The sequence below is a fragment of the Syngnathus typhle genome, linkage group LG22 (genome assembly GCF_033458585.1).
Source record: "Syngnathus typhle isolate RoL2023-S1 ecotype Sweden linkage group LG22, RoL_Styp_1.0, whole genome shotgun sequence".
Lineage (NCBI taxonomy): Eukaryota > Metazoa > Chordata > Actinopteri > Syngnathiformes > Syngnathidae > Syngnathus > Syngnathus typhle.
Genome location: NC_083759.1, coordinates 956,288 through 981,275, shown reverse-complemented (window position 1 = coordinate 981,275; position 24,988 = coordinate 956,288). Strand labels below are relative to the sequence as shown.

Sequence of the window (24,988 nt, the reverse complement as noted above, 5' to 3'; positions counted from 1 at the left end):
AGCTACAGTTTGGGTTCCCTTCAAAACTAGTATTTCCATTTTGACGTGAGGTCACTTTATTTGTACGAAAGCATCCATTAAAAAAATTCAAACACTTACCGGCTGTTGTGCGGAAAAGACTCAGAGTCGAGTCAGAGTCGAGTCAGAGCCAGCGCTTGTTGCAAAATCTGTATTTATTAAGAATGATTTACAAAACAAGGCGAAACATAAAAACCGGTTTGTGATCCCGTCCGTTCCTCTGCCAATCCCAAAATGAACATCGGCTTTTGAAAACGGCCTACTTTTGTCTCTCTTTTTGAAACAACACGTCTCTCGCCTGTCAAACGAACGAACCAACGTCAATCAGCAGCTCGAGGAAAAAAGAAACAAGACCACAGATTGAGTTAACGTTAGCTCGGGTTTTAGCCATTCTCGTTTTGGGGCTTGTACAGTAGTCCGAGTGGCAATTATTTACATGTGCGCTTGGAGATGATGGAGCATTTCTCTCAAATGTCCGTCCCCCAAGCATAAAGAGCACAAAGTAACAGTGTCAGTTAAAAAAAGAAAAAAAAAAAAAGAGAAATAAAATCAAACAGTCAAATAAAATGTCTGTTGGGCGTAAAAGCTAACCACTTAAAATCTCTGGAAGCTACGGGAAAAAAAATTCAATTTAAAATGAGCATGAAAATTTCCCAGCCGACCCCTCCAGCACCATTTCACCGCCAACAACCAAAAAAATCGAATACGCCGATGGGATTTGTACAGTACGTGTGTGGCGGGGAGGGGAGGGCGGCAAAGTGGTCAAAAAGTCACCGCAAGCTTCTTCAACCATTCCAATTTCAAACATAAAAAAGGTGGAAGGGGAGGGCCGTCTCACTACTTGGTGTTGAGCTCGTTCTCCAGCTCCATCAGCTTGCGTGAGGCCTTCACCTTGTTGGACACCTCCTTGCCCTGAGAGAACAGACGCTGGCGCTCCTTGAAGGTCAAACTCTCGGGGGGGGCGTCGTCGTCGCCGCCGCTCGGGATGTTCTCCTGCTCCTGACTGCGCGCCACAACGACGGAATAAGAATAACGAGGAGATTCGAGAAGTCTCCATCCACTCACCTCTTGGCCCATTTGTCCCTCGGGTCCTTGTAGAACTCTCCGGATCCTACAACTCCTGCCGAGTTTCCAGTGTACGAGTTGAATCCTGTCGGCGACACCGGCGAGTCAGAAGCGCTTCCCGCCCGAGTGCGACTCGCTGAGAAGCTGCCGGATGCTGGCCAGAAATTTGACCTTCAAGTTCTCGGAAGCAGCCGGCACCTTCTCAACGCTTTGGATTTTTGAGAAGACAGAGCAGCCCGAGCACAAAGGAGGAAGGAAGGTAGTCAACTAAGTTCAAGAGGAAGGAAACAAACGCGTGGATGGCGGCAAACATCCACCGAGGGTTAGAGAGCCAAGAAGCGGGCCGGGTCGCATTTTGGAGACGTGAAAAAGAAAAAAGGATGCAGCGAGTAGTAGCGGCAGTCGCTAAAAGCAACCGATGTCAAGGTTGCACGCTATTGGCCAGCGAGGTGCCGACATGCAACGCACGCTGCCATGCGAGCGGTGGGTGGAGTTAGTGGGCGCGGGATCTCCTCGGCTGCGACTACAAGCAAAGTCGGCCTTCCGAAAAGCGGCTGGCGCGCCTTCGGGCTTCTCTTTGTCTGCGCCCTGGCATCTACGACGCACCAAACTTGAATCTTAGCACACTCCCAGGAGTTTCAAAAAAAAAAAAAAAAAAAAAGCACACCCAAATGGGTTTCGTTCTATATTGTCTGTCTATATGTGTTGCTGCTGCATTTGTGTTCCGTCTTGCAATATCTAAAATGGACATCCTCGAGGCAACTCATTAAGGCAACAAAGTGTCGCACGTCGCTATCGCAAGTAGTCACCAGCGGGTGGCGGCAAAGCAGACAAAGAGAAGCGTCGGGTTTGCAGCAGGCACAGGGTGCAGGAAAAGGGGCGGGGCCCCAAGCGGCCGGCGGGAGCGACAACACCAACAGTACTATGATTGGCGACTGGGTGATAGCTCGGGACGGGCGTCCATCTATAGCGGAAGGAAGGTGGAGGCGAGATTATCGATCGCTTTGCTTTTTGTTGGCTGATCGGAGCTTTCGGGGGGCTTTGGCAGGTCGCAGGTGACGACGAGGAAAACCCCAAAAATATGAAAGAGGGAAAAAACACCCATACCGAAAGAAACCATCTGATTGGCTGGTGGACAGGGAGGGAAATTTCAACCCAAGACAAGCCCGCTGCACACACAAAAAGTTCTGCGTAGTCCGGTTTCCTTTTTTTTTTGGGGGGGGGGGGCAAAGTTATAGGGCTCGTTTATTTTTTAAGTTATAATTTGACAAATTTGTTTTTATATAAACAAGTTAACATTAAATTGATTTTAATTCCCTGGTAGCATTAGCAAATGTATTTTTAAGAACAAAAATCTAAAAGTGTGTTTTTCTTACACATAATATGAGCTAAAAAAATACTATAAAATGCAGGGCCGCAACACTTGGTGTTTTTGTATGCGTATCGGGCTTGGTGGAGGAGGACGTACAAAGAGGACAAAAAGTGGAGGATGAACTAGAAGAAGTTCTAAACGACGAGAAGGGCTCGAGCGTTGGAGAGGGAGGTCCGGGGCCTGCGGAGGGCGCTGTGGTGAGCCTCCCCCTCGCGCTCTTCTACCTTGCACACCTCCTGGGGGGCCCACGCCGGGCTTGGCGGGGAGGGGGGGCGGCCCTGTACTGTTGGAGTTGTTGGCGCTGGGCGGCCGGAAGGAGCTAGACAGGAAGATGCCGTCCGAGAGCGGCCGGGGTTTGCGTGCAGTGGGCGGCGGCTGCGGGCGTCCGCGCCGCAGCGGGGGGGCGGCGTCGCCGGCGGCCGGCAGGTCGCCGTACGACTTGCGGGTGGCCGACAGCTTGAGCTGACCTGGCTGGCCGCCGCCCTCTTCGTCATCGTCCTCGTCGCCGGCGTAGGCCACAAACTTGGCCGTGTAGAGCGTGTCGGGCGAGGCCACCTGTGTTTTGAGGTAGGAGGCGTTTCTCTGCGGGGGCGGCGGGGGCGTGTTAGTAGGGTTGTGCGGGGCGGGGGGCTGGTAGTCCTTGGGCAGCGGGGGCCGATACAGACCGGCCGGCTCGTCCGGCGACAGCAGCCTGCGCTCGGCTTCGTCGTGCTGCCGGCGCCGCTCGGCCTCCAGACGGGTGTAGTACTCCTCCTCCTGCCTCCGCTGGCGAGGGGGGGGGGACGACAAGCCGTTAGTGACGCTGACCTCCGACGCCCCCCTCCTCCGGGCACCTCCCACTCGTGGGCGCGCCGCTGGCCGCGTCAGGACACTGCTGCCTTGGCCCACGTTTGCACTCACCTCCGTCATGTGCGTGGCATGCCCCCACCTGCACCTCCTTGATTTGGTCCAACCCCCTCCTCGGGCTCACCAAATCACATGGGGAGCGCCTCTTTTACTTTCATCATACCTCGCCTACGTCCACCGCCGCCCCCGCCCTGCCTTGCTGTGTGCAAGTGTGTGTGTTGGGATTGGCGGCTCCCGGTGCTAGTGCATCTGACGGAAGGACGGACGTCACCTTCATCTGCTTAGCTTGGAAATGGCTACATGACTGCTACAACTCATCAGGTGAAGCATTATGGTGGAAACGGATGATGAGGAGCAGGTGGTTGGTGGTGTGAAGATGTGTGTGTACGTACGTGGGGAGGGCTGGCGGGTGGACAGGCGATGAGAATGACCATTTCGGCGCATCTCAAACAAATGGCTCAATGACATGACAACAAACATGCTGGAGGTGAGCACAATGTGGGGGTGGGCGAGGGGCGGGGCTTAAGGGCCATTGCGGGCGGGCGACATGCACATCCTAATTCACATGAGACAATGATCAAAGTACTTCGTCCACAAATACTCAAAACCGTGCACGGGACTGAATGAGCAAATGAATCGATGTCGGTTTTTCTTCCTCCTTCCTTTGGACACCTTCATGTTCAAAACCGTTTTTTTTTTTTTTTTCTCGTCACTTCTGGTAAAATTAGCTCAACGAACTTTGGGCAGGAATGAAATCATTTTTAAGATTTTAGTCCGAAAATGACCGTTTGAAGAAGGAAAAAAAAAAAAAAAAAAGTAAAGTGTCCAAAGTTGGAGGGGCGACAATGAATCCGACAAGTTGAAATCAACCAATACATGAAGGCGAGTCTTAACCTTCTCCGCCGCCTCCCGCTTGACTCGCTCCTCCTCCCGCCACCGCCGTTCCTCCTCCTGCTTGGTGCGCTCGTCCGCCTCCCGCTTGCGAATCTCTTCCAGCTGCTGTTTGCGCCGCCGCTCTTCGTCCTGAAGCTGGACGAGAGAAGGGACGTCAGCGGCTCACGCACTTATCATGTATGAAGTGACTCCTGGAGGGGAGGGGGGAGCAGCAGCGTGCGCATGCAGAACATTCTTCAGATTCTTATGAAAAATAAAATTGGACTTCAAGGCCCTAACAGACGTGCACCACAAAGTCGACACACACGTAAGTATGGATGGCCAGAACTCCCCCCCCCCACACACACACACTGCTTGTCATGCATGAAACACAACCTGTGATGCAGCCATGCAAGGTGCCACCTCCCTAAGCACTCAAACACGTTGTCACGGTAACCCGCCAGATACAGTTTGAGTAGAGAAATACAAACAAAAGCACCACCCCCAACCCCAACACACACAACCACAATGATGAACGATCATCCCGATTGGTCGGGTGGCTGGCGGGACATGGGGGGCATGTGGGCGGGCGACCCAAATTGAAAACAGGAAGTGAGGCGGGGTTAACGGGGAGGCGGGGTCATGAGCAGGAAGAAACATACCAAATCTAGAACAGAGATAGCTGGGACAGCAGTCTGCTGCTGCAGAACAAGGAGAGGCAGAAGAAGAAGAAGAAGAAGAAGAGTACAGCGTGAGAGGGGAGGAAAGGGGAGGGCAAGTGCAGGGAAATGTGAATTAAAAAATATCTCAATCAAAGGTGGGCGGGAAAAGGAAGCTGGAAATTAGAAGGCAGGGAGCACATAGAGACAAGTCAAAACATTGGCTGCACTCTTTCTTTCACGCTGGCCCAGTGGACTGTCCGTCCGTCTTTGCACAGCTGCCGCTCCGGCCCCGCCCACCCGGCCCTCCAGCCAATCGCGTGGAAGCAGCTCAACATGGCAAAGCAATGGCAGAAGCATGTTGCAGATGCACATTCAATGGCTTTGCGTTTGGCTCCATTAGCAGCTTTTCTTTTTTTTTTTTGGAAGGGCTCAGTGTCGGTCGGGGTGGCTCACCCTGGCTCGTTTCTCGGCCTCCAGCCTCTGCATGATCATCATGGTGTCCACGTCCTCGTCGTCCTCCTCTTCCTCGTCCTCATCGCTCTGCTTGGACTCCTGCAGACGCTTCTGGAACTGCCACTCCAGCATCAGCTTGCGCAGACGGTCGCTCTCCTCGGCCGTGCGCTCCGGCTTGGACTGAGCGACAAGGAAGAATTGACGCCGTCCGTCCGTCCGTCTCCCGGGAGCAGAAATGATTTCTTTGCCTACCTGCAGCTCTTGGATCTCCTTGTCCAGAAGGTCGACGATGTGAAGCTGCTGTTGCTTCTCGGCCTTCTCGCGGGCGTCCCGCTTCCAAGGGTCGGGCGAGAGGCTGTCGCTGGTCAGCTCCTCCTTGCTGATGGTGATGTACTGCAGGTCTCGCCGCTCAATGGTGCGAGGCTGCTGCTGGGGCAGGAGGTCCCGGATCACCGTCTCCATACCTGCCGCCGCCGCGCAAAGAAGACATTACGCAGGGAATGGGCCGCAATCGACGACAGCGAGGGAACGCTTGCTACCTGGGGGGTTGGAGGAGGGCGGCACAGCCGAGCGGGGCAGGCTGGCCAGCTTCTCGGGTCTGGATGGGGGCTGCTGGGGCGGGTACGCGTGAGGGGGGCCCATAGAAGCTGGAGGGGGAGGCTGCTGCTGCTGCTGCTGTGGGTAGTGGTGGGCTGGGGCAGGGGGCAAGGTGCCTCCATTGTTGTGGGGCTGGACGGGCATGACGGGGTTGGCCCGGATCTGACCCAGCTTCCTCTCCTGCTCCCTCCTCTTCCTCTCCCTGTGGAAATCAGAGACAAATCAATCAAAGGGATTCTGACGCCGGGCAGATTTGAATCAATGCAGAAATGAACGTACCTCTCCTCCTCCAGACGGGCTTTCTCCTTCTCATACCAGCGTTGTTGCTCTTCGCGCTTCTTGCGGTCGGCGGCTTGCTGGGCCGTTGCCGAGCTGGCGCCGGATGGCGGCGGCGGCAGAGGCATCTCGCCGTGGGGCTCGTACATGTCGTAGGCGTCCGGGTAGGTGGCCGGCGGCGGGGGAGGGGGCGGCGGCAGGTCCGAGCGCGACGACGTCTGGACCGAGTGCGGCGGCACGGCGTGCGGCGCGTTGGGCGTCTTCCAGCGGCCCGGCCCCGTCTTCTGGTTCTTGCCGGACGCCGACGCGTAGTTGAGGTGCTCCTGGCTGGACGTGGACGACTCCAGCGAGGACGAAACCTGCTGCTGAGCAACCCACTGCTCCGCTCCCGCCAAACCTGGAAGCACACAAATTTGGTCTGGCCGTGAGAATTCCACATCTCGGTGGTCTCCGTGACGCATTGAGCTTCTTACCGGGAGGTCCCCTCTGGTAGTCCAGATCTCTGTGCTGGTAGTCCAGGTCTCGGTGTTGGTATTCCTGCTGGTAGTGCTGCTGCATGCGCTCGTCCTGCCTCAGGATCCCGGACGGAGGAGGGTACATGTCCTCCTGCGAGTGGTTGACTCGCTGCAGGGGTCGGGGGGGTTTAGTTGGGCTCAAATGTTTTGGGTTCTTGTGGCGATGACTCTTTGGTACCTTCATGCTGTTGTGCATGCTGTCCACCGAGGGGAGCCGTTCCCTGTCCTCCATGGGCTGCCAGTGCTGCGAGGGTCCCGGCCCCGGGCCCACCACGCGGTCCTGGCTCTTGGACGCCGGGATGGTGAAATATTCCCGGGCGTAGGTCTGCGTGGGGATGGGGTACGCCTCTGGGCGCGGGGGTGAAGGCTCATCCTGACAGAGACAGATAGGGAAGATTATTCACAGACCACTAAATTGGTTGACTTAAAAACAGGTCTTTAAAAAAAATTGAAAAATTCTCATATGGTTCATTCTCGACGCTTCCCAGTTTTCCACAAAATGGTGCTCTTGACATCCCAGTGTGACTTTCCTCAGGTGGGTGCGGTTGGCCACCAGAGCAAAGTGGCGGACGCGCTACTTACGTCAGCGCACAGGTTGCCGGTGGAGACGGAGGTGATCTTGGTGCCGGGTCCAGCGGGGTAGACTGGCTTGCTCGCGGGACTCTGGCCCTGATCTGAGGAGAGAGCGCTCATTGAGGACTGGAGGAGGCCATTTCTGTGAAATAGTTTAGAGCTGCAAGGCGCACGCGCTTACTGGCCACGTTGGGACTGGAGCGGTGGTTGGCCCGGTTTTTGAGGAGCCGGTCCTCCCCGCTCATCATCTTTGGTTCCGGGTAAGCGTCCCAGCCGGCCTGCGGACTCTCCGGGGAGCCGTTGGGCACCGAGCTGTTGTACAACTCGAAGCCTTCGCTCTTGGGACGCAGTTTGCCGTTCTTCTCGCGGCTGCGGTCCGAGGCTGCGCAAACGGGAAGTCACGGAGGGCCGATCGTCACGCCAAAAGGCATTCCGAGCCTGCCCGCCGTCTTGCTTTTGTGTCGGCGGGGCGGTTACCTCGAGGCATCATGGGGCTGGGCTGGTTGAGGAGCGTGGCAAGGCCGTGGTAAATGGCGCCCTGCTTGGCCACCTCCAGCGTCACCACCGATCCCGTCCTGGTCATCAGCTCGGCCGCCCTGCGCCGGCCCCGCAGATTAAAAAAAAGCTCAGTCATAACATCTTGAAACAGAGTTCAAGGAACATGATTCATTCATGGCATGAGCAAGTTGGCCACCAGGTGGCAGTATAATCCCATCATGCTATAGCAAGGGTGTGTTATTTGGACACCTGGGAGCTCTCGTGTGTGCACAAAATGTCTCCTTCGGTATGCTGTGTTTTTGAAAATCTTCCCAGGCATTTTTTTTTTTGATGGTGTGAAGGCTGCAAAACAAGATGGGCGCCTCACCTCTCTTGGGACAGGCCCACCAGGCTGCGCCCATCCACACTCAGCAACTGGTCGCCGGCTGCCAGTCGCCCATCCTACAACCACAGGAAAAAATTGCCTCAATGTGGGTGTGAGAAAATGTGCGTGCGTCAGTGTGCGGTACCAACCATGTCGGCGGCGCCTCCTTTGACCACCGACTTGATGTAGATGCCCAGTTTCTCCTGGCCGGCACCCTGCAGGAGGACACAAAATCCGCAATCCAATGAGCACCACCTGACCCGACATATTTTTACTCTCCGGTGTTTTCTTATGTAAGAAGCGCCATTTTAGCGCAAGCCAATAACACGAGAGTTGAAGCCGATTTTTTTGCCGCTATGCCCATTTTGCCTCGCATCACGCGTGTTCCAACAAGCGAGGCCCGAAGGCTCCGTCGTCTTCCGAGATATTTTGACGTTGCGAGTGGCCTCGCCCCACGCGCCAAATAAATCCACGTCCAACTTTGAAAAGGCAAATGCGCTAAAGTGGCCGTGAAGGCTGACACTTGGCTGAGACTTGCTGTAGCACAGGAAATCAGACATCCCCCCATTGTCGGTGACCACATGGAATGGGGGGGGGGGGGGGGGGGGACGTTTGTTTTGCAAGCCATTGTTTAACTTGTGCAAATGTTCCTTCAAGCAAGCAAACAAACAAACAATCACTCAAGCAGACACAAACTTTTGGTGCTCTCATCGTTTCGGGCCTAGATAGCCAGCCGTCAAAACTAAAAGAAGATTCCTTTCCTCAAGCGAGGGAGATGATTAGAGACACCAATTGCGAGCGAATTTGAATTACAAATGAAACGACGCGCGCCTACAACTGAACAAATCGATCGTGAAGTGCAGCTGCTGCAGTCACGTGCGAGCTCGCCAGTTTAATCATTAGCTGAGCAAACAGTGGAGAGCCCAAAACCCCGAGGCCGGCTTGCAGCACGCGAGACTTCATCCGACCCACCGCCCACCGGCTTTGAAATCCAACGCAGTTTTTTCGACAAACATACCTGCTCTTTCCTCCCCACCACCGAGAACCACATGTCCTGGTCCAAATCGGTCCAAGCACACACACACACACACACACACACACACACACACACACACACACACGTCTTTCCCTGTTAGCGTGCAGCGGCGAACTTCAAAAGCAGCATTGACGCTCAAACACCTGACAAAACAGGAGCCGCCCGCTAGAAATTCCCGCTAGAGTCCTAAAAGTTCCTGAACGGCGGCAAAGTTCCTCCCCAGAAGAGCTGCGAGCCGGGACGCCGGCTGCTTACACTGAGGTGGAGCGCCGCTTTGCGCACGCACGCACGCACACACACGGCGGGGTTACATAAGGCGGAGCTCAGCCCGAGCAGCTGTGTGACAACCTGCCGTTCCCATCGCACACACACACATGCTGAGCGATTGAGTGTGGTTTTAAAAAAAAACGTGGCGCTGCCAGGAAGCTTCCTTTCGACGTGCTTCCTTCCCACACAGGAAAGCGGCGGGCGGCCGTGAGCAGGAAAGAGGCTTTCTATTTCAACTTCACTCGCCTTGTCTTGTGCGATTTCGTGACAGACTCAATCCAAACATTTACAGGCGTCGAGAACATCTGGACGCCGTTTGGCTCCTCGCTCTTTGGCGTTGCCTTTCACGGGAAACCATTTACACATGCGGGCGGTGGGCTACAGCAGCGGCGGCGCTTCCTTACCTTAGCGGCCACGATGCTGAGGCCCATGCCGTTGTGCTTCTTCAGCGTCACCGTCACCACCTCCGGCTCCTTCCTCATTGGCTGACGCGGACAGGGGAGGAAAAGACGAGAAAAGACAAACGACAGCGGTGAGCGACAGAGTGGCAACTCCAGAAAAACGACTAAGTGGTGGACAGTCTGAGGAGGAGCGCAGAAAGCAGGGAGGGAGGGAGGGAGGCAGGGGAACCGCCGAGGAACTGCGGGTTGCTGGATGCCACTCAAGAATGGAAACCACAGCTGCGCACACACACACACACACACACACACACACACACCCATGCACAGATGCGCAGGGTCGCGCGTTCCCACATCAGAGGAGCAAATCTTCTCTCAAGGTGCCCGAAAACGAGACGTCTGCATCCAATTTTCGTGTCGTCGCCCCGCCTCCTCTGTCGGCGTTGTGCGGCGAGCGCCAGACGAGCGAATGGAGAGCGCCCGCGACAATGACTCACTTTCACTGACGCAACGCTTTGAGCGTGCGTCTACTTTTCCCGGACTTTGGCGCCCAAATGGACGCTTTTGTGTTTATGAGGTGGCCATTTGTGGACGGAAGGGGAGGGGAGGCTCCCGCAATATCGGTGAAAAGCTAAAAGCGTGTGTGTGTGTTTACGTGCCGTCCTGAAATTGGTTTCAAGCCATCAAGAAAGGCGCCAATGACAGAGAAGGTGTGTGCGCATTTTATAACTTAAACACGCTCTCATTTTGCGCACGACGTGGCGCATACCATGTCAGAGTTGTCGACGGCGGCAAAGTGGCTGTCGCAGTCGGCCCCCTCAAAGTGGACCGTCCAGGTTCCGGGCGAGCGAGGGTGCGGCGTCAGCCGGCAGAAGCCTGGCGGCCAAAAAACAGGGGGGGAAAAAAGTTACACAATGTTTCAAAGGCAACAAAGTTATTGACTCAACTGATTTGATCTTCGGCAAAGACAATGTCGCTTTTCCGTTGGGGTGAAATGAAAGGCGAGCAGATTTTGCGTTTCTTTCACGTCAAACAATCTGAACGGACTTTTTCTTGTCACTGTGGAGCACCAGTTTCTACTTTTGAGTGTTTCAAACGTCAGACGACCTCTCTGTAGCAGCGGGTCGAGGAAGTCCTGCAGGCCGTTGGGCAGGCTGCGCACCACGTCGCACGAGTAGCCGTCCTCGGGCAGCAGGAAGGGCAGCTGCAGGTCAGGGTCCTCCTCCAGCTGCACCTCGCGCCCGTCGCTGCGTGCCAGCTCATCCGCCGTGTTCTCCGCCACTGCCACCACGTGGTCGATCAGCTCCTGGCGAGAGGTTATCAATTTGTAAAAATGACCCCCCAAAGCTTTTGGTGTGGATGGGCGGGCGTCTTACGGGCGGGATGTAAGGCTCGTCGGGGGCGCAGTGGTAGTTGGTCATGAGCGCGTGTAGCTGCAGCGAGTTGAGCTTGAAGCAAGTGCTGTGGATGTTCTGGACGTCCTGCATGGAGTACTTGTCCATAGTCAGCAGAGTGGTGGCCTGCGCAAAGAAATCTTAGAATCTCCGTTCCCGTCCATTTGGCCAATCAAAGGAGGCGGACCGACCCACCTGCACGATGCGACTGAGGTGGCAGTCGGCGGCCAGCTCCAGGCCCTGCTTCTCGGCCCAGGCCTCGATGTGGCTGAGCTGCTGGCGCAGGATGGCGCCCCAGTAGTGGCAGCACAGGCCCGACTCGCTGTCCGTCACCAGCTTGTTGAAGAGCCACATGTTGATGAAGTGGAAGAGCTGCGAGAAGAGCTGGATGGTCAGCGCCGCGTTGACGCGGCAACGCCGCAGCAGAGACATGGCGCCCGTCAGCGTGTGCAGGACGTCCTCTGGATGGGGAGGGAAAAAAAATAGCTATAAATATATAACAGCGTGCACACAGTTTGTGACACTCACCTATCTTGGGTCTCTGCGGATTGTGCTCCTCGGGGTCATCCAGGAAGGCGGCCATGTAGTTGTTGAGGTCGCCCTGCAGGCAGTGCACCAGGTACCTGCCGAGGCGCATCGCACACCTTTCATACGACGCGCCGTGGCTTTGTGCCAAGACAAAGGGCAAGTGTCACTCACTTGAAGGCCATCTGGACCAGGTGCGCCAGGACGTCCTGGGCGTCCAGCGTGACGCGGCTCAGGTCGCGGTCCTGCTTGATGAAGTTGAGCAGCTCCGACGCGTTGGCCATCCAGAAGGCCAGGGCGCCCGCAATGTTTTTCTGCTTCTGCACAGAAAGCCGCAACGCCGTGAGCGCCGACGCCCCGTCGTTGTCAGCGGCGGCCAAGAGCGGGGTGTTACCCGGAGGATAGACACATGCCCGGCAAACTCCGCCCCCCCCCCCCCCCTTCTCGCCCCGTCATTGCAGTCGGCCAAACAACGGTGAGCTCGGCAGTGACACGAGCGACCGGTCCGCCGGTCAAGTTCAAGTCGCCAGACGGCAGCCGCCTCCTCCACTAATGCTCAGTGGCACCACCTTGAGGTCATTTCATGACCCATCTATCCTGCCCCTCAAATTGAATAACGGAGACTTTGGATGAAAGTCCGCCAGGTGATCAATAATTTCATTGAGCAACTCGTTCTTGTGTTGTCCTGATGGAGGAGGGTTAGGCTTGCTGTCTGACGAGCTGATTGGTTAATATGAGCCACCAATCACAGCGGCCACTTGTCTACCCCCACCCACCTTGGGGGGGAGAGAGAAACAAAAAGTCAACTGAAGCAAAAAAAGAAGATTATCGTCGGGAGCGGTTGTTGTTAAGGAGCCGACCGACCGAGTGCATCCAAGACCAAAAGTTCCAGAAAGGGAACAAGAGACAGATGAAGCGTTAAAGACTTGTGCATTCACAAGCGTCACGTCACACACAAGACGTGAGGATGCAACCGCCGCGCGGGCGGGCGGGCGGGCGGGCACTCGCTTTGGGCTTGGCCGCTCGCCATTCCTTTTGGTTTTAGTGGCAGGCAGGCGGGTCCCGGAAGCTGAATGGAATCATTAGTCGGCCGGGGGATGACGTCACCGCGTCCAGCTGTGGAAGGCTGCGTTAGCTTCTGCTACACTGGTGCCTTGACTTTCTTCCATAACCACAATCAGAAAGTCATTGACTCCTTCCTCGCACATCAAATCGTGTGTGCCAGGAGGAGGCGTGGCCTAATGCCAAGGGCTAGACTTAATCTGCGTGTGAGCATCGGGGCGTGAGCCGTGGCTAAAAGCAGCTTTGACGCTCTTGCCGTTTGCTGGAAGAAGAAAAAAAACTCAACCGAGCGATAAAACCCATAAGTCAAGGAACCAGTGTAGATATTTGTTTTGTTTCCATTTCTGTTAGAGTGGCAGCAATAAAAAAGCAGCAGCAGCAGCAGCAGCAGCAGCAGCGGCAACAACCAAGTGGGAAGAAGTGGGTTGAAAGAAGCACAAGGACAAAAAAAAACAAAGAAGAAAGAGAGCAAGAGTCTGATCATGTGCTACCCTACCTGATCCCCTTCAGGACTTTCCTGCATGGACAGAGGAGGAAGAGGAAGGGACACATTCACAGGACAGAGAGAGAACACGTCAACAGCTACGCTACGACACACACAAGTTTGTCCTTTGTCACATTTAAAGATGAAGAGGAGGAGCATCTCTGGCTCAAGGTCTTCAAATAGAAACTCAAAAGCCGTCCACAAAACGAGCCATCGGGCCGGCCACCACTCACACGTTAGCCCATTAGCCTTTAGCGCCGACAGACGGACAACAGCACGGACCGACGGGTTGACGAGCGCTCACCTGGATGACGCCTTCCATCATGCTCACCATCTTGTTGACGATGGCGATGACTTTGTGCGTGCGCTCCGAGGGAGACATGTCGGGCCGGTAGGCGGGCGACAGCACGAAGCGGCACGCCATGTACAGCACGTACGTGGGCGACAGCTTGAAGTGCACCGTCGAGCTGTTGGTGTAGTTGATGATGGCCGACAGGAACGTGTCTTCGGCTGTGCGCAAAAGGTCCACGCGTCAGAAGCGAGCGCGGCCATGTGGAGTCTGAGCTTCGACTCACAGTTTTCCCGGAACTCGATGCTGGCCGGGAGGGTCAGGTCGGGCCGGTCGCCCGAGCCGTCCTGGGTCCGGCCGTCCTGCGGCTCGCCTCGGATCATGGGCTTCACCATCCCGCGCTCCATCTCCAACTTCCCGGAGCTCTGCCAGAAGCACGAGCACCGCTGGGACCTCGCTCGCTTTCACCGAGGTCAAGATGGCGCGTTACCTTGCTGGTGGGGATGGCGGCCACGCCGTGCATGTCACCCTGGAGGTCAAAGGTGGTGTCGGGAACGCTCCTGCAGTGGCCCACACAAAAACAAAAAAAGCAACGTGACTGACCGCAAGATGTCTGACAAAACTCTTCCAGGAAAACTTTGAAGGCCGCAATGCTGTGGTCAAATGTCATGTTTGAGGAGGAACCCACTTGTGACCACACACATGAAGACGTGCGCAAAATGTTTGCATTGGCTGCAAAAGACGACGATTGCCACAATTCCCTCACGTTGAAACAAAAAAAAATGATCCTTTTCACGCTCTTGCTTATATCGGGAACCCAGAAGGAGGAAGATGAGGAGGCCCCACCCTACCCCACGCTGATGAGATTAGAGGCCCCGCGCAAACTTTCTCCTTTCATTTGCTCCCTTCATCTCAAACCTCATCAGCCCTCACAGATGGGGAGAACCAGCAGCGGCTCGGATTACAATTGAAAGCAGATCCGACACCGGCTGCTCCTTTCGCTCACCCGGACTTGTGCCTTGCGCGCATGGCGCCGGGCGGCTCCCTCTTGGCGGCCTGGTCGTAGAGCGGGTCGACGAACTTGAAGACCAGCGCCGATCCGAAGCGCAGCGTGGCGCCCGAGCGCAGCGCCACCGTCTCGCCCACGCGCTGGCCGTCCACGAAGGTTTCGGCCTCGGGGCCGCGCGGCGTCACCGTCACCAGTCCCTCGCTGTGAGTCAGGTTGCAGTGGTGAGGCAGCACGCCCGGGCCCAGCAGCTGGCGAGGCAAGCAAATGTCACGGGCGGCGCCGCGCGAGCCGGGCCGGCGGGGGAGCCGAATTTGGCTGGCTACCTGGATGGCGCCGTCGTCGGTGCAGTCCGAGCCCACCTCGGTGACGCTGTGCTGCAGCCGGTACAGCTTGGGTTTGTCGCGGGAGTCGGACCCGTCTGCAATGCAAGGGCGGGCTTCATTAATGGGAAAAGAAAAAAAAAGCATCAAAGTAAAAAAATATATATATATATAAATTTCATCTATTCAATTTTTACTCATTGCACCTTTCAAATGACTAATGGTGGCAATTTGTGAGTCGTTAGTGATAGTTTGTTAATGCGCAGTTTAGTACAAGTGAAAGGAAGAACAGTGAGAAAGGAAAAGTTGACGTCTGTGGTGAAAGGAAGGAAAGGGGGAAAAAAAACAGGAGGTTTTTCTGATACCCAATCATTTGCTCAGAGAGCTGCAGCTAAAAATACTGCAAAAAAAAAAAGAACGACGCTTCAAGTGGATCGCGTAAAAAAAAAAAAAAAAAGAGACCTGAATTTGGGCCATTTTCATTTCACTCCTCACGCTATTTTTGCTTTTAAATGACAAACGTGCAGACACGGAAAGAAGGTGCGAGATGCACTTTTTACCTTCGTGATGCCGATAGGCGTAGTAGGCATAGTGATTCCCTCGCCCTAGCGCAGGCAGGCACAGGAAGCAGAAGACATGCACAAGGAACGCCCCACACACACACACACACACACACACACACACACACACACACGCACAGCAGCAGTGCCGCACCATGCCGCGAGAAAGCGGGAAAGAAAAGAAAGAGACACAGCACAGGGTGAAAATGCAGCGCAACCTGGTTAGCTAAGAGATTAGCATCATTATTGTGCTCTTCACGTGTTAGTGGGAGCGGCGGGTCGAGGGCTAATTCAGGTCAGGAGCAAGAAACAAGCTTGTTAGGCACGTTAGGCAAACTCGAGCTGGAAAAATAAAATTCACTTTGGGATCGATTCCCTTCATTTCCAAGCAGACGGAGCGAGCAAGCGTCCGAAATTACAGACAAGCATTTGGCGCGGACCGGGCTGGATTACGAGTTGGCCCAAAGTTCACGTGCAGCATCTGGGCTCGTCAACATGAGAAGACTTCACCTCGGTCGCCGCAAATGTGCTCGGGATGCAGAGGGCGTGCGCGTACCCGGGCTCAGCTCCACCAGATAGGGCAGTTTTTCCGGCGGCAAGGGCCCAGAGCCGTTCTTCCCTTGCAGGCCCTTGTCATCTGCTTTCCTCGTCTTGCGCAAGTGGTAGTCGGGCGGTCTCTTCTTCAGCTGGAAAACCAAGGCACCTGCAAAAGAAAAAAAAAAGAAAAGAAATTCACATTGATGTTGTAATGTTGCAAGAGAGCCACAAGGGGGCAGCAGAGACACGCGAACAGCAACTGACCTCTGTCTGCCGGCCAGTCCCTGAAGATCTGCAAAGGACACTCGCCGTCGTCCAGGATGGCCTCTTTGCCAGATTTGTCGTCTTGCTACACAACAACAACACAAAAGGCAGCTGTAAACATTTGACAAACACGTTTGGCATCTTTTATGATACCGCACAGCAAAGGCCGCCGCCGCCGCCGCCGCCGCACACTGGCTTGACGAGCTTACTAAGCTACCCGAGTGTTTGTGCCGCCACCTCATCAGCAAATTACAACGATAAGCCGTGTGTGTGCGTTTGTGCGTGGGAGCGCGCGTGATGTTGCAGCGTGGAAGAAAGCCAAGCGTCAGCATCTGCTGGCCGCGTCAAAGTCATCCCATTGAGGTTTGCATGTTGTGTTCAAGAGCAGAGTGTGCTTTGCCAAACATTGTCGAAACCCCCCCCCCCCCCCCCCCCGCCCGATAGCTACCCGGGCGATGCAGTACTCTCGAGGGTTCTCCTTCTCCAAGCCGTACTTCTCCAAGGCTTCGGCCACGGCGAAGTCGGCCGTGTCCCGGGTGGAGAGCAGGATGGTCTTGTAGGGGATGTTGGGCTTCAGACTGTCGGCGTAGATGCGCAGCGTGCCCCCTGTGGTGGGCGACACACACACACACACAAAAGTAGAGGTTAATGAGGCGCCTGGCGTTCGTGACGCACGTCGGCGACTTCGCACACGAGTGAGGCATGTGGAAGGCATGTGGAAGGCGGTTGGCAAATTGCCGTCGTACCCGAGTCGGGCCGCCCGTCGCTGCTCATGAACTCCTGCATGCGCTTCTCCAGCTTCTGCTGCCTGCGCCGCTTCATCACAACCTCCGGGTTGGAGATGGTCCGGGTGAAGCTGGTCTCGGGCATGTCCTTGTAGACCTCGGCGGCCAGCCGGCTGTTCTCCCTGCGGATGACAAAGCCAACACGTGAGACGGCGGGAAGCTTCTCGGGCGGCGGCGGCGGCGGCGGGCTCTACCCGTCGTCCCGATTGGGCATCTGGTCGTCGCCATCCGTTATCCGGCCAAACTCCTTCTCCCGCTTCTTCTCCTTCTTCTTCTCCTTCTTGGACAAAGTCCGTTTGAAGTTCTGGATCACGCCGTCCTTCTCTTTCTCGGGCCCGTTACTCTGACTCTTCTTTACGGGAAAGGAAGGAGCGGTTTCGGTTAGATTGGTGCGCAATGGGGGGTCGGCGGCCCGTTTGCGGACCTTGGGCAGGATGTCGTTCTCGTTCTTGAGGACGAATCGTCCTTCTCTGTCGTCCTTATTCCAGTTGAGCTGAACCACCAGCGGCTTCTCGTCCAGGTCCAGCTGCCGCTCTTCTAAGGCGCACGCACACAATTTCCATTTCATTATTTATTTATTTTTTAACCGAGCGTTTATCCGAGGGCGGGACCGAGCGCGACTCACCGCCGCTGACGTGGACCTCGTAGAGGGAGTAGCGCGGCGACGACAGCATCCTCATGTCGGGCCGGAACTTCTCGGCCAGCGTCTCGATGACGTCCTGAGTGGTGGCCGTGCTGGACACGCGGATGCACTTGGTGGCAAAGTTGCCCGCCATGCGGTCTTGGAAGTAGAAGCGCATCACGCCATGGAACTCCAGGTCCTGCCAATCCCACAAACACACGGGAAAACTACTGAGACCATGATAATAAAATTGGATCATAAAATTACAAATGTATATATATTTATTTGTGACATTGAATGTGTGTGGGTTTAAGAGGCGGAGCCTGTCCTGGTGAGTGACGCGGGTGCGGGCAAACAGAAGTTGCCTGCTGTTGACTTTTCCTACGAAAAACAAAGTCATATGAGAAAAGTGTGCTTTGACACGTAGAACGGGCGCAACACGAGGACTCGCCAGACAACAATAAGATGACAAAACGCTTTGGGGAGGCCACGCCCTAGTTTCCCTCCTCGCGCCTCTCGCCACATGTGACTCAATGGCGCAGAGTGGAAACACTGAGCGGCGTTTTGATAGCGAGGGCGGGGTCGGGAATGCCTGCGCGTGTTGTGATTTAGCGCTGGAATGTGGGTCGCGGACGGTTGCCGTTTTCCCGGCTTGCGTAACCGGCGGCGACTGTTACCGCGGAGACGGCGGCCCCGCTCGGACTGGCAAACAAAAGAAAGAGCGGGTGGCGTCCCGTGAAAGACAAGTTCAAGCGCAGGAAGTCCAGACGGTATGTTTGCTAGGCGGGACGCGCACACCCGCAAGCAAAGGGTCAAAGTTCACCGCGCCGCTCCTCCTGCGGCCTCTTTCCAATCCTGCCATTCTTCCCGTGCCCAAGTCCACTTCCTCTTCTTGGCGCCTGTCACTGGAGAGCCCTCGCCATTTTTTGCTCCAGCGGGAATTTGCGTCGCCCTTTCTTTATTTGCCAAAATGAACGCACGCATTCCTCCACACTACTGCGCCGACGAACGAGTTCCAAACGTGACCTTGGTGACCTTCTTCCCTGGTAGCCTTTTTAAAGCGCTGACATTTCCAAGACCCGCACAATCTTGTCTTCTGTGTTAGCAACACAAGTACAAAATGGAGCAGCCCGGTTTCTGACCAAAAAGCAGAGAGAAAAACAACTACGAAGCAAAACCGCACTGGCCCCCGTGTTTTGTTTTGCTCTATGAACGTGCGGGTGGCAGACAGCGTTGCCAAGGCGACGCTGAGGATTCCTCCATTAAGATTCATTTCGCTTTATAAAGATGAGCTTGAAGGGAGGAGAAGGACTTTTTGCTTAAAACTAGAAATAGATTCCTAAAGCTGTGCGTCATCTCGCTCTCCTCCAGACACACACACGCACACACACACAGAGGCTTACTAAAATGAAGTCAATATTGTTGCGGCCCCACCTGCAGCAACATGGGGGGATTGGACCAGAAGGTCAAGGAGAGGAACGAGAGAGCGAGCTTTGCAGTGGGCCGTGCTCATTCGGGCTTGACGAGTCATCACAATGTATCAATGTGTCGTTATTTCTTTTCCTCGTGCCATTTCCATAGTTGGGAGCGGAATTGGGCAATCCGGTCTGAAAATAAAATGAGCCGCTTCGGCACAAAGGAGGCCGATGAATGAAAGGGCACAAAATGTCTTTGTTTTGGGCGAGTTTCTGCTTCAGTATCGGGCGCGCGTGCACAAACACACACACACACTCAGCACTGATTCAAAGCAAGGCATTGTGGGAAGGGGGCAGCGTTAAATCACCTCAGGTGGGACAACAGGCCCACAAATCACATTTGTGGTCGCTGCCTTCGTTAACAGCGAGGAAGGATCAAGGCCGTGTGTGTGTGTGTGTGTGTGTGTGTGTGTGCAAGGCTAGCCAGGTCTCACAAGCGAGGCAAAACGTGACCAACCAACCCAATCGCAATCGGGGGAAAAAAAAAAAACAGGGCCCCAGGTTGAGCTAAATGTTCTGGAGCAGAAGGCTCGGCCAATTCTTCCCAACTTGAAAGAAATTGCGCCTCTTGCAGTTGAAACAATGCTGGCTTGTCCAGGCCCCTCCCAGGAAGCGCACCATGCAAATCCAATCAATTTGAATCCTCAAGTGCAACAAGTGGGGGCGCCACCGACATCCCGGTCCTCGCCGCTCCCTTCTCTTGGCGTCCCCGCCGGAATAACCCGTGAGGAGACTTTCATCAAGCGGCGAGCCAGCCGCCATGGACGAGTGGAACCCGACACCGGCGCGCCGCCATGGAGACCGTGAGGGCCGGGTGTCGGGTTTCCCGTGGAAGTGGCCCACTTCTCAGATGTCTCGGGTGGATAAACAAAGAAGGGGGAAATTGCCCGAATCGCTTTGGGCAAATGTGTGTCTGCATGTTGAACTTGCGTGTGTTTATTTTAAGTTAGGCATTTATTTACGCGTTATCGACAACGAGCCTAATTTACAAGGTCCCCCCCCCCGCTCTTAAATTCCACGTGGAGGAGAAACGCTCGTCGTACTTGGGCTGCAGTTAATCTCCCTTGCGTGGGGTCGATACCGGCGCAAAAAAAAAAAAAAAGGCTCCCTAAGCAGTCATCCCACTCTCCTCCGACCGAGTGAGTCAGGATCTAATCGTCTCACGTGTGACGATTTGGTGCCGGCTTCCATGTGGAGTTGAAGGAATGCCTGGAATGCAAAAGGAGTTGTGAAGAAACGAGAGCTCCCGTGTGAATGGCCCCAACGGACGGATACAAACGCGAGGAGCCGCTTGTGACTTGGGAAGCAACGTGGGTTAGGGTTGCGCTTGCATTCCTGCTCGGTGCGCTCCCTTATCTCTTCATTCCTTCCTCTTGCGCTAAAACAAGAAGTGTATTGTGTGTGCTCGGCAGAGCAGCCCGCCCCTTCCAAAGCTACAGCGCTGTCACCCTGCGTCGGTGCGCGGCGCCGCCGGCCCATTGGCTCCCCCGCAGGCCAACGGGGGTGTGCCGTAACCCCCCGTTGACCTGGCAGGATCCGACGGCAACGGGAGGCCGGTGACCCGCCCGATACTCAAATAAACGACAAATTAACAACGCGGCTTTATTCGGGCGAGCCGCCTGGCTAACTGCCGGCTAACGCGCTAAATTCCCCAATCAAAAGGACTGGGTTGCCACGACGACGTGACAGCGAGGGGCCACACGTCAACGCCGGACAAAAAAACAACTGAGGGACAATGCAAACGCAGATACGCGCATTCAGCGCCGCGCGTGTGCATGCCCGCGCTATTGTCGTTGGAGCTGAGGCGAGCATATCGCTAAGCCCGAGCGTGGCAACACCAAAAGCTCGGGCGGGGTCCTCTCCTTTTATACCCAATCATGTCAATAATCCCAACGCCACCCCATCAGCACCGCACCTCCACCTCCATGTTGTAGCAAAATAAATCCCAAACATGCACAAATACGGAAAAAGAAAGGCGGCAATCGCAAGCTAGCACACGCTTCCTGTGCACTTCCTGCTTCCTGCAGGAGCAGGCCTTCAATTCACCACACTGGATAGCAACTTTCCTTAATACTTTCGACAAATCGGCGGGGAGAATTTTCTCTTGATGCAATTAGGCCAAGAACAGTGTTTGGCTCATGACGTGGGAACACACGAGGCATCAAAAAAAAAAAAAAGTCACAGAGCCAACAAGACGTTCTGAAGCAAGCTTTATCTTATCAGGAGTGTGGGTGGGTGGAGGGGGGGGAACAAGACGAGTCAGTACCTAGCTGTACGTTCTACTTAAAATAGCATCCAGGGAAAAAAAAAAAAAGACTGTGGAGTGCATGATGTGGGCGCAAACGTGATGATGCGGCATTTGGCCGGAACGCTGCATGCAAATGGAAAGAGAGGACTTTAAATCCAGCTTAAAAACGACTTCTTTTTTTTTTTCACGTTGCTTTGAATCAGATCCGTTGACGGCCTGGTCAGCAACTCGCGCATCGGTACTGGCCCTTGAAAAGAAACAAACGTGAAGAGGCCTCGAGAAAACTGTCCGCTCGGACTCAGCGGGCTCGTTCTTCTGCACTGTGCGGTACTCGACCTGTTGTTGTTATTGTTGTTGTGCCGGCCCGCGCATAGTAACAGACTTACAAGAGGCCTTGAAAGCTGGCACCGTGTCAGTTAATCATCGGCGTACACAACTCCAGCCAACGGCTGGATGAATTAATCGGCTCAAGGGGAGAGGAGGGGACCCCGTGACCCCCCTCTCCTTATCCAAAATGGAGGAGGAAGGAAGGAAGGAAGGAGGGAAGGAAGGAAGGAGGGGTTCGGGCAGGGTGAGCCCGCTTAAAGCACAGCAGCTGACACAATGGCAACGCCGGCCATAAATCAAAATCAGTCAGCCGTGAGATGTTCGGGTTAGGTGGACATTATTGATCAACTTGTTAGAAGCGCCATGGGCACTTTGCCGGACGCAAACGCGCCGTGCTTTTGTTAGTTACCATCCTAAAAGCCAAGTACAAGACAAAATGTTGCAATTTGCGGTGATCATGTCAAACGGTCTGACAAGTAGGGGGCGTGGGGCATCCGCCAAGCTTGTTTACATCAAGTTAAAACAACTTGTCATGAATAAAGTAGGGTAAACAGTAATGCTTGCATCTATTTATCAAATTCTGACTTTGTTGCTACTGCTAGCCGCAGCTACCTTCGCGTAGCATGACGTTTACAAACAACGTCCGTCATGCACACTACAACATGTTACCGAAGAAGGCGTTTAGCAAGTCCGGCTTTCACATGTGTTTGCGTCGCTAACGAACATAACTAGCGCGTTAGCAAGTGGTGGTAGCCAACAACACCGCCAGACTCGCTTGGAAAATGTGCCACTTTTAACAGCTGCGTAGCATGACACCTGAACACTTGGAAAGAAGTGGCCGATGTTCGCTGCGCAACGACCCGCTTACTTTGCCCCAACACAGAGAGGGTTATTTTAAAAGTCACTTAGTAATTGTTAGCTGGGTTGTGTTTTGGGAAGGCTGTTGTTATTCCCTCTTCAGCTCCCCAACGGACAGCTGTGTCCGGTAAGGTAGCAAGTAGCCGCTACCTAGCTACGTCAAATCACAATTCCTGCCTGATTTCCACTCCAAATACGCCACCGATATAAGCCTCGAGGGCCGTTGACAACGTTTTAAAAGTCCAAATGTAAAAAAAAAAATTAGGGGGTCCGTTGAATGACTGTACAGGCACGGCATCGTAAATTGCCAGTTTTCCCAAGGGAGTCTGGCGTACATTCTCCTCCTCCAAGCGCGGAACTTGCGGGACTTCCCGGGGAGCAAATCGGCTAATACAAGCGCGGTTCGTCAACGGCATTCCCGGATCGCGTAGTAAACGAGGGAGGAAGGCCCGCCGCACCGCGGCCTATCCTCCTACCCAGAGACCGGCCGATCTCCTACCTCCGTGGGCCGGCTGATCTCGAACAGGTCGAGCCGGTTGGCGTTCCAGTGGTTGATGATGTCGGCCAGTTTCCTCCTCTCCTCCTCCCTGTTGCCCGACATGCTGCACCGTCTCTCCGACCCTCTGCGGATGAATTTGTAACTTCAAAATATAAAAACAGAATAGTCCAAATGGAGGTTGGCTACTCCAGACGCCGACGTTTTTCCAAGTCCGAGTACGTCCTCCCTCTTGTCTCTGCCGCGACCTGTCTACGTTTGTCCGTGCTCGGTTTAAGCTCGGCCAGCCCCGGTGAGGTTCGGCGCGTCCCCGATGCAACAGGACGCGGGCACGCGCGCTGCTGGGCTTAACTGTTTGAAGTCCAAAGCCGTGACGTCACAGGGGAAGTGACGTATAAAGTATGTCAAAAGCAAATATTTAACTGCGAGACTCTATTTGGATTGCAGTTATCGGTCATTTATTCTCGCCTGAATCACACATATTGGGGCAGGTATCGTCTGGAATATATTAAAATAAAATAAATAAAACGTGAAAATCGGAGTGCTAAGCATCAAAAGAATGCTTTCTGCGGGCTTTTCACTATCAATACCAAAACAACGAGACAAATGCACTGTAATCTGAAACGGTGCCATGTTTATGCTTAATATGTACAAACTCTGCTTCAGCTGGGGTGGCGAAACGATAAGAAACAAAGCTCCATGAGCGCACTATCTGCATGGAGCATGAAAACAGATAAGAGGACATAATCATTGATACGGACATCAAAATGTCACGGGACGCTCGTCTATATGAGGAAAACGATGAAAGCGAAAAAAATATTATGCGGGAAATCAACATTAACTGGACGCGTGTTGTTGTAGTACACGCACACGCATAATCAGTGCAGCGCTGTGACGTCACACGGGAAGTGGTGGCGCTATCTGGCTGCGCTGGTTTCCTCTTGTGGTTTTACGACTTCTGAATTTCAAGTACTACTGCGGTTAGCACTTGTACTATGCTCTTGGCCAGTAGTAGAACAAGAATGCATCTGAAGAACAACGCTCTTAGCAGTAACGTTGCTTTTTAATTTGTACCACAATGGTAAATGTGCTATTTGTCCTACAGGTCTAAAATTAAAGGCCAAAAGTTGCACCAGTAGTGGAACTAACCAATGAGGACAGAGAAGTTATTAGTGCGTGACACATGCAGTGTCAAGAGTGGCACACAATTCGGATGTTATTTGGAGTATTTTCATTTTAGGTTGTGACTCACTCGTGATGTCAACAACACAGTGTATGTGTGTGTTTCAGGGAAGTCCCTCCTTGTGGTCTGTGGGAACAGGTGGGCGTCCACTTGACTCATGTTTTGGAGACATTTGGACGGCAAAATGGGGATTATTTCAGACAACCGTTGATTATTTTATTGTAAAATAACCAAATAAAATATATTCATAGAAGAGCCAATTGGAAAAGACGCGCTACACAAGAGGATAAGGAGTCAACACCTCATCTTCGACACAAACAAAGCTGCGGCTGCTGCTCCTTTTTTTAGATTGGGGCAGATTTTGCCTTTAACCGTCGCCCGCCGTCGTCGTGCACTCGTCCCACTTGAATGACTTCGTCTTACTGGAAACGAGGAAGCCTCCAAGATCGACGATTATCATGCGAAGAATGACGAATAACCCGTCTGTATAATATGTCTGTGCTATACTGCCGTCTGGTGGTCAAGTTGAACACAGCAGATGGAGCAGCACAAAGTCGACTGAAATGAAAACATGGAGCAAAAATGTTTCACACATTTCCAAAAACGGTCGTTTTTAGGGATGCCGGAATGGGTTAAAATTGCATTTCGATGAGGAAATATGAATTTAAACTCACATTGGTAGGCCATGTAGAATATCGGGCATAAACTGTACATCTACTGTCGATTTGAAAGCATGA

General features: G+C 54.1%; 1 protein-coding gene across 15 annotated transcripts; it reads right to left on the bottom strand.

Annotated features, from left to right (window-relative positions):
• Positions 1-155: 155 nt before the first annotated feature.
• On the bottom strand, positions 156-23,406 carry afdna (afadin, adherens junction formation factor a). 15 transcript variants are annotated; one of them, XM_061269850.1, is made up of 37 exons: positions 23,072-23,406; positions 17,668-17,863; positions 17,467-17,579; positions 17,237-17,391; positions 17,004-17,164; positions 16,706-16,863; positions 16,258-16,342; positions 16,013-16,159; positions 14,900-14,994; positions 14,574-14,824; positions 14,058-14,127; positions 13,854-13,992; positions 13,583-13,788; positions 13,291-13,311; positions 11,907-12,052; positions 11,736-11,830; positions 11,403-11,668; positions 11,190-11,333; positions 10,921-11,119; positions 10,583-10,689; positions 9,820-9,900; positions 8,262-8,327; positions 8,116-8,189; positions 7,728-7,846; positions 7,432-7,632; positions 7,260-7,351; positions 6,856-7,050; positions 6,636-6,786; positions 6,166-6,559; positions 5,829-6,088; positions 5,542-5,753; positions 5,290-5,469; positions 4,837-4,875; positions 4,196-4,330; positions 2,680-3,220; positions 1,084-1,168; positions 156-1,021 (listed from the first exon to the last, which is right to left on the bottom strand). In XM_061269850.1, the coding sequence occupies exons 1-37, from the start codon at positions 23,171-23,173 to the stop codon at positions 856-858; spliced, it is 5,847 nt and encodes a 1,948-aa protein (XP_061125834.1). In that variant the 5' UTR covers positions 23,174-23,406; the 3' UTR covers positions 156-855. The 15 variants fall into 15 exon arrangements, with proteins under 15 accessions (XP_061125834.1, XP_061125833.1, XP_061125836.1 ...); XM_061269849.1 differs by having other exon boundaries at positions 17,237-17,394; positions 17,467-17,576; XM_061269852.1 differs by having other exon boundaries at positions 17,467-17,576.
• Between the last annotated feature and the right edge of the window lie 1,582 nt (positions 23,407-24,988).

Excerpts from the sequence above, each read along its gene's own strand:
- afdna (XM_061269848.1), bottom strand. The coding sequence starts at position 23,173 with ATGTCGGGCAACAGGGAGGAGGAGAGGAGGAAACTGGCCGACATCATC. Across the intron at positions 16,864-17,003 it reads CGACGGGCGGCCCGACTCGG|GGGGCACGCTGCGCATCTAC; the intron begins GTACGACGGCAA and ends CGCCCACCACAG. Across the intron at positions 13,993-14,057 it reads CCGCCATCCCCACCAGCAAG|AGCTCCGGGAAGTTGGAGAT; the intron begins GTAACGCGCCAT and ends TGCTTCTGGCAG.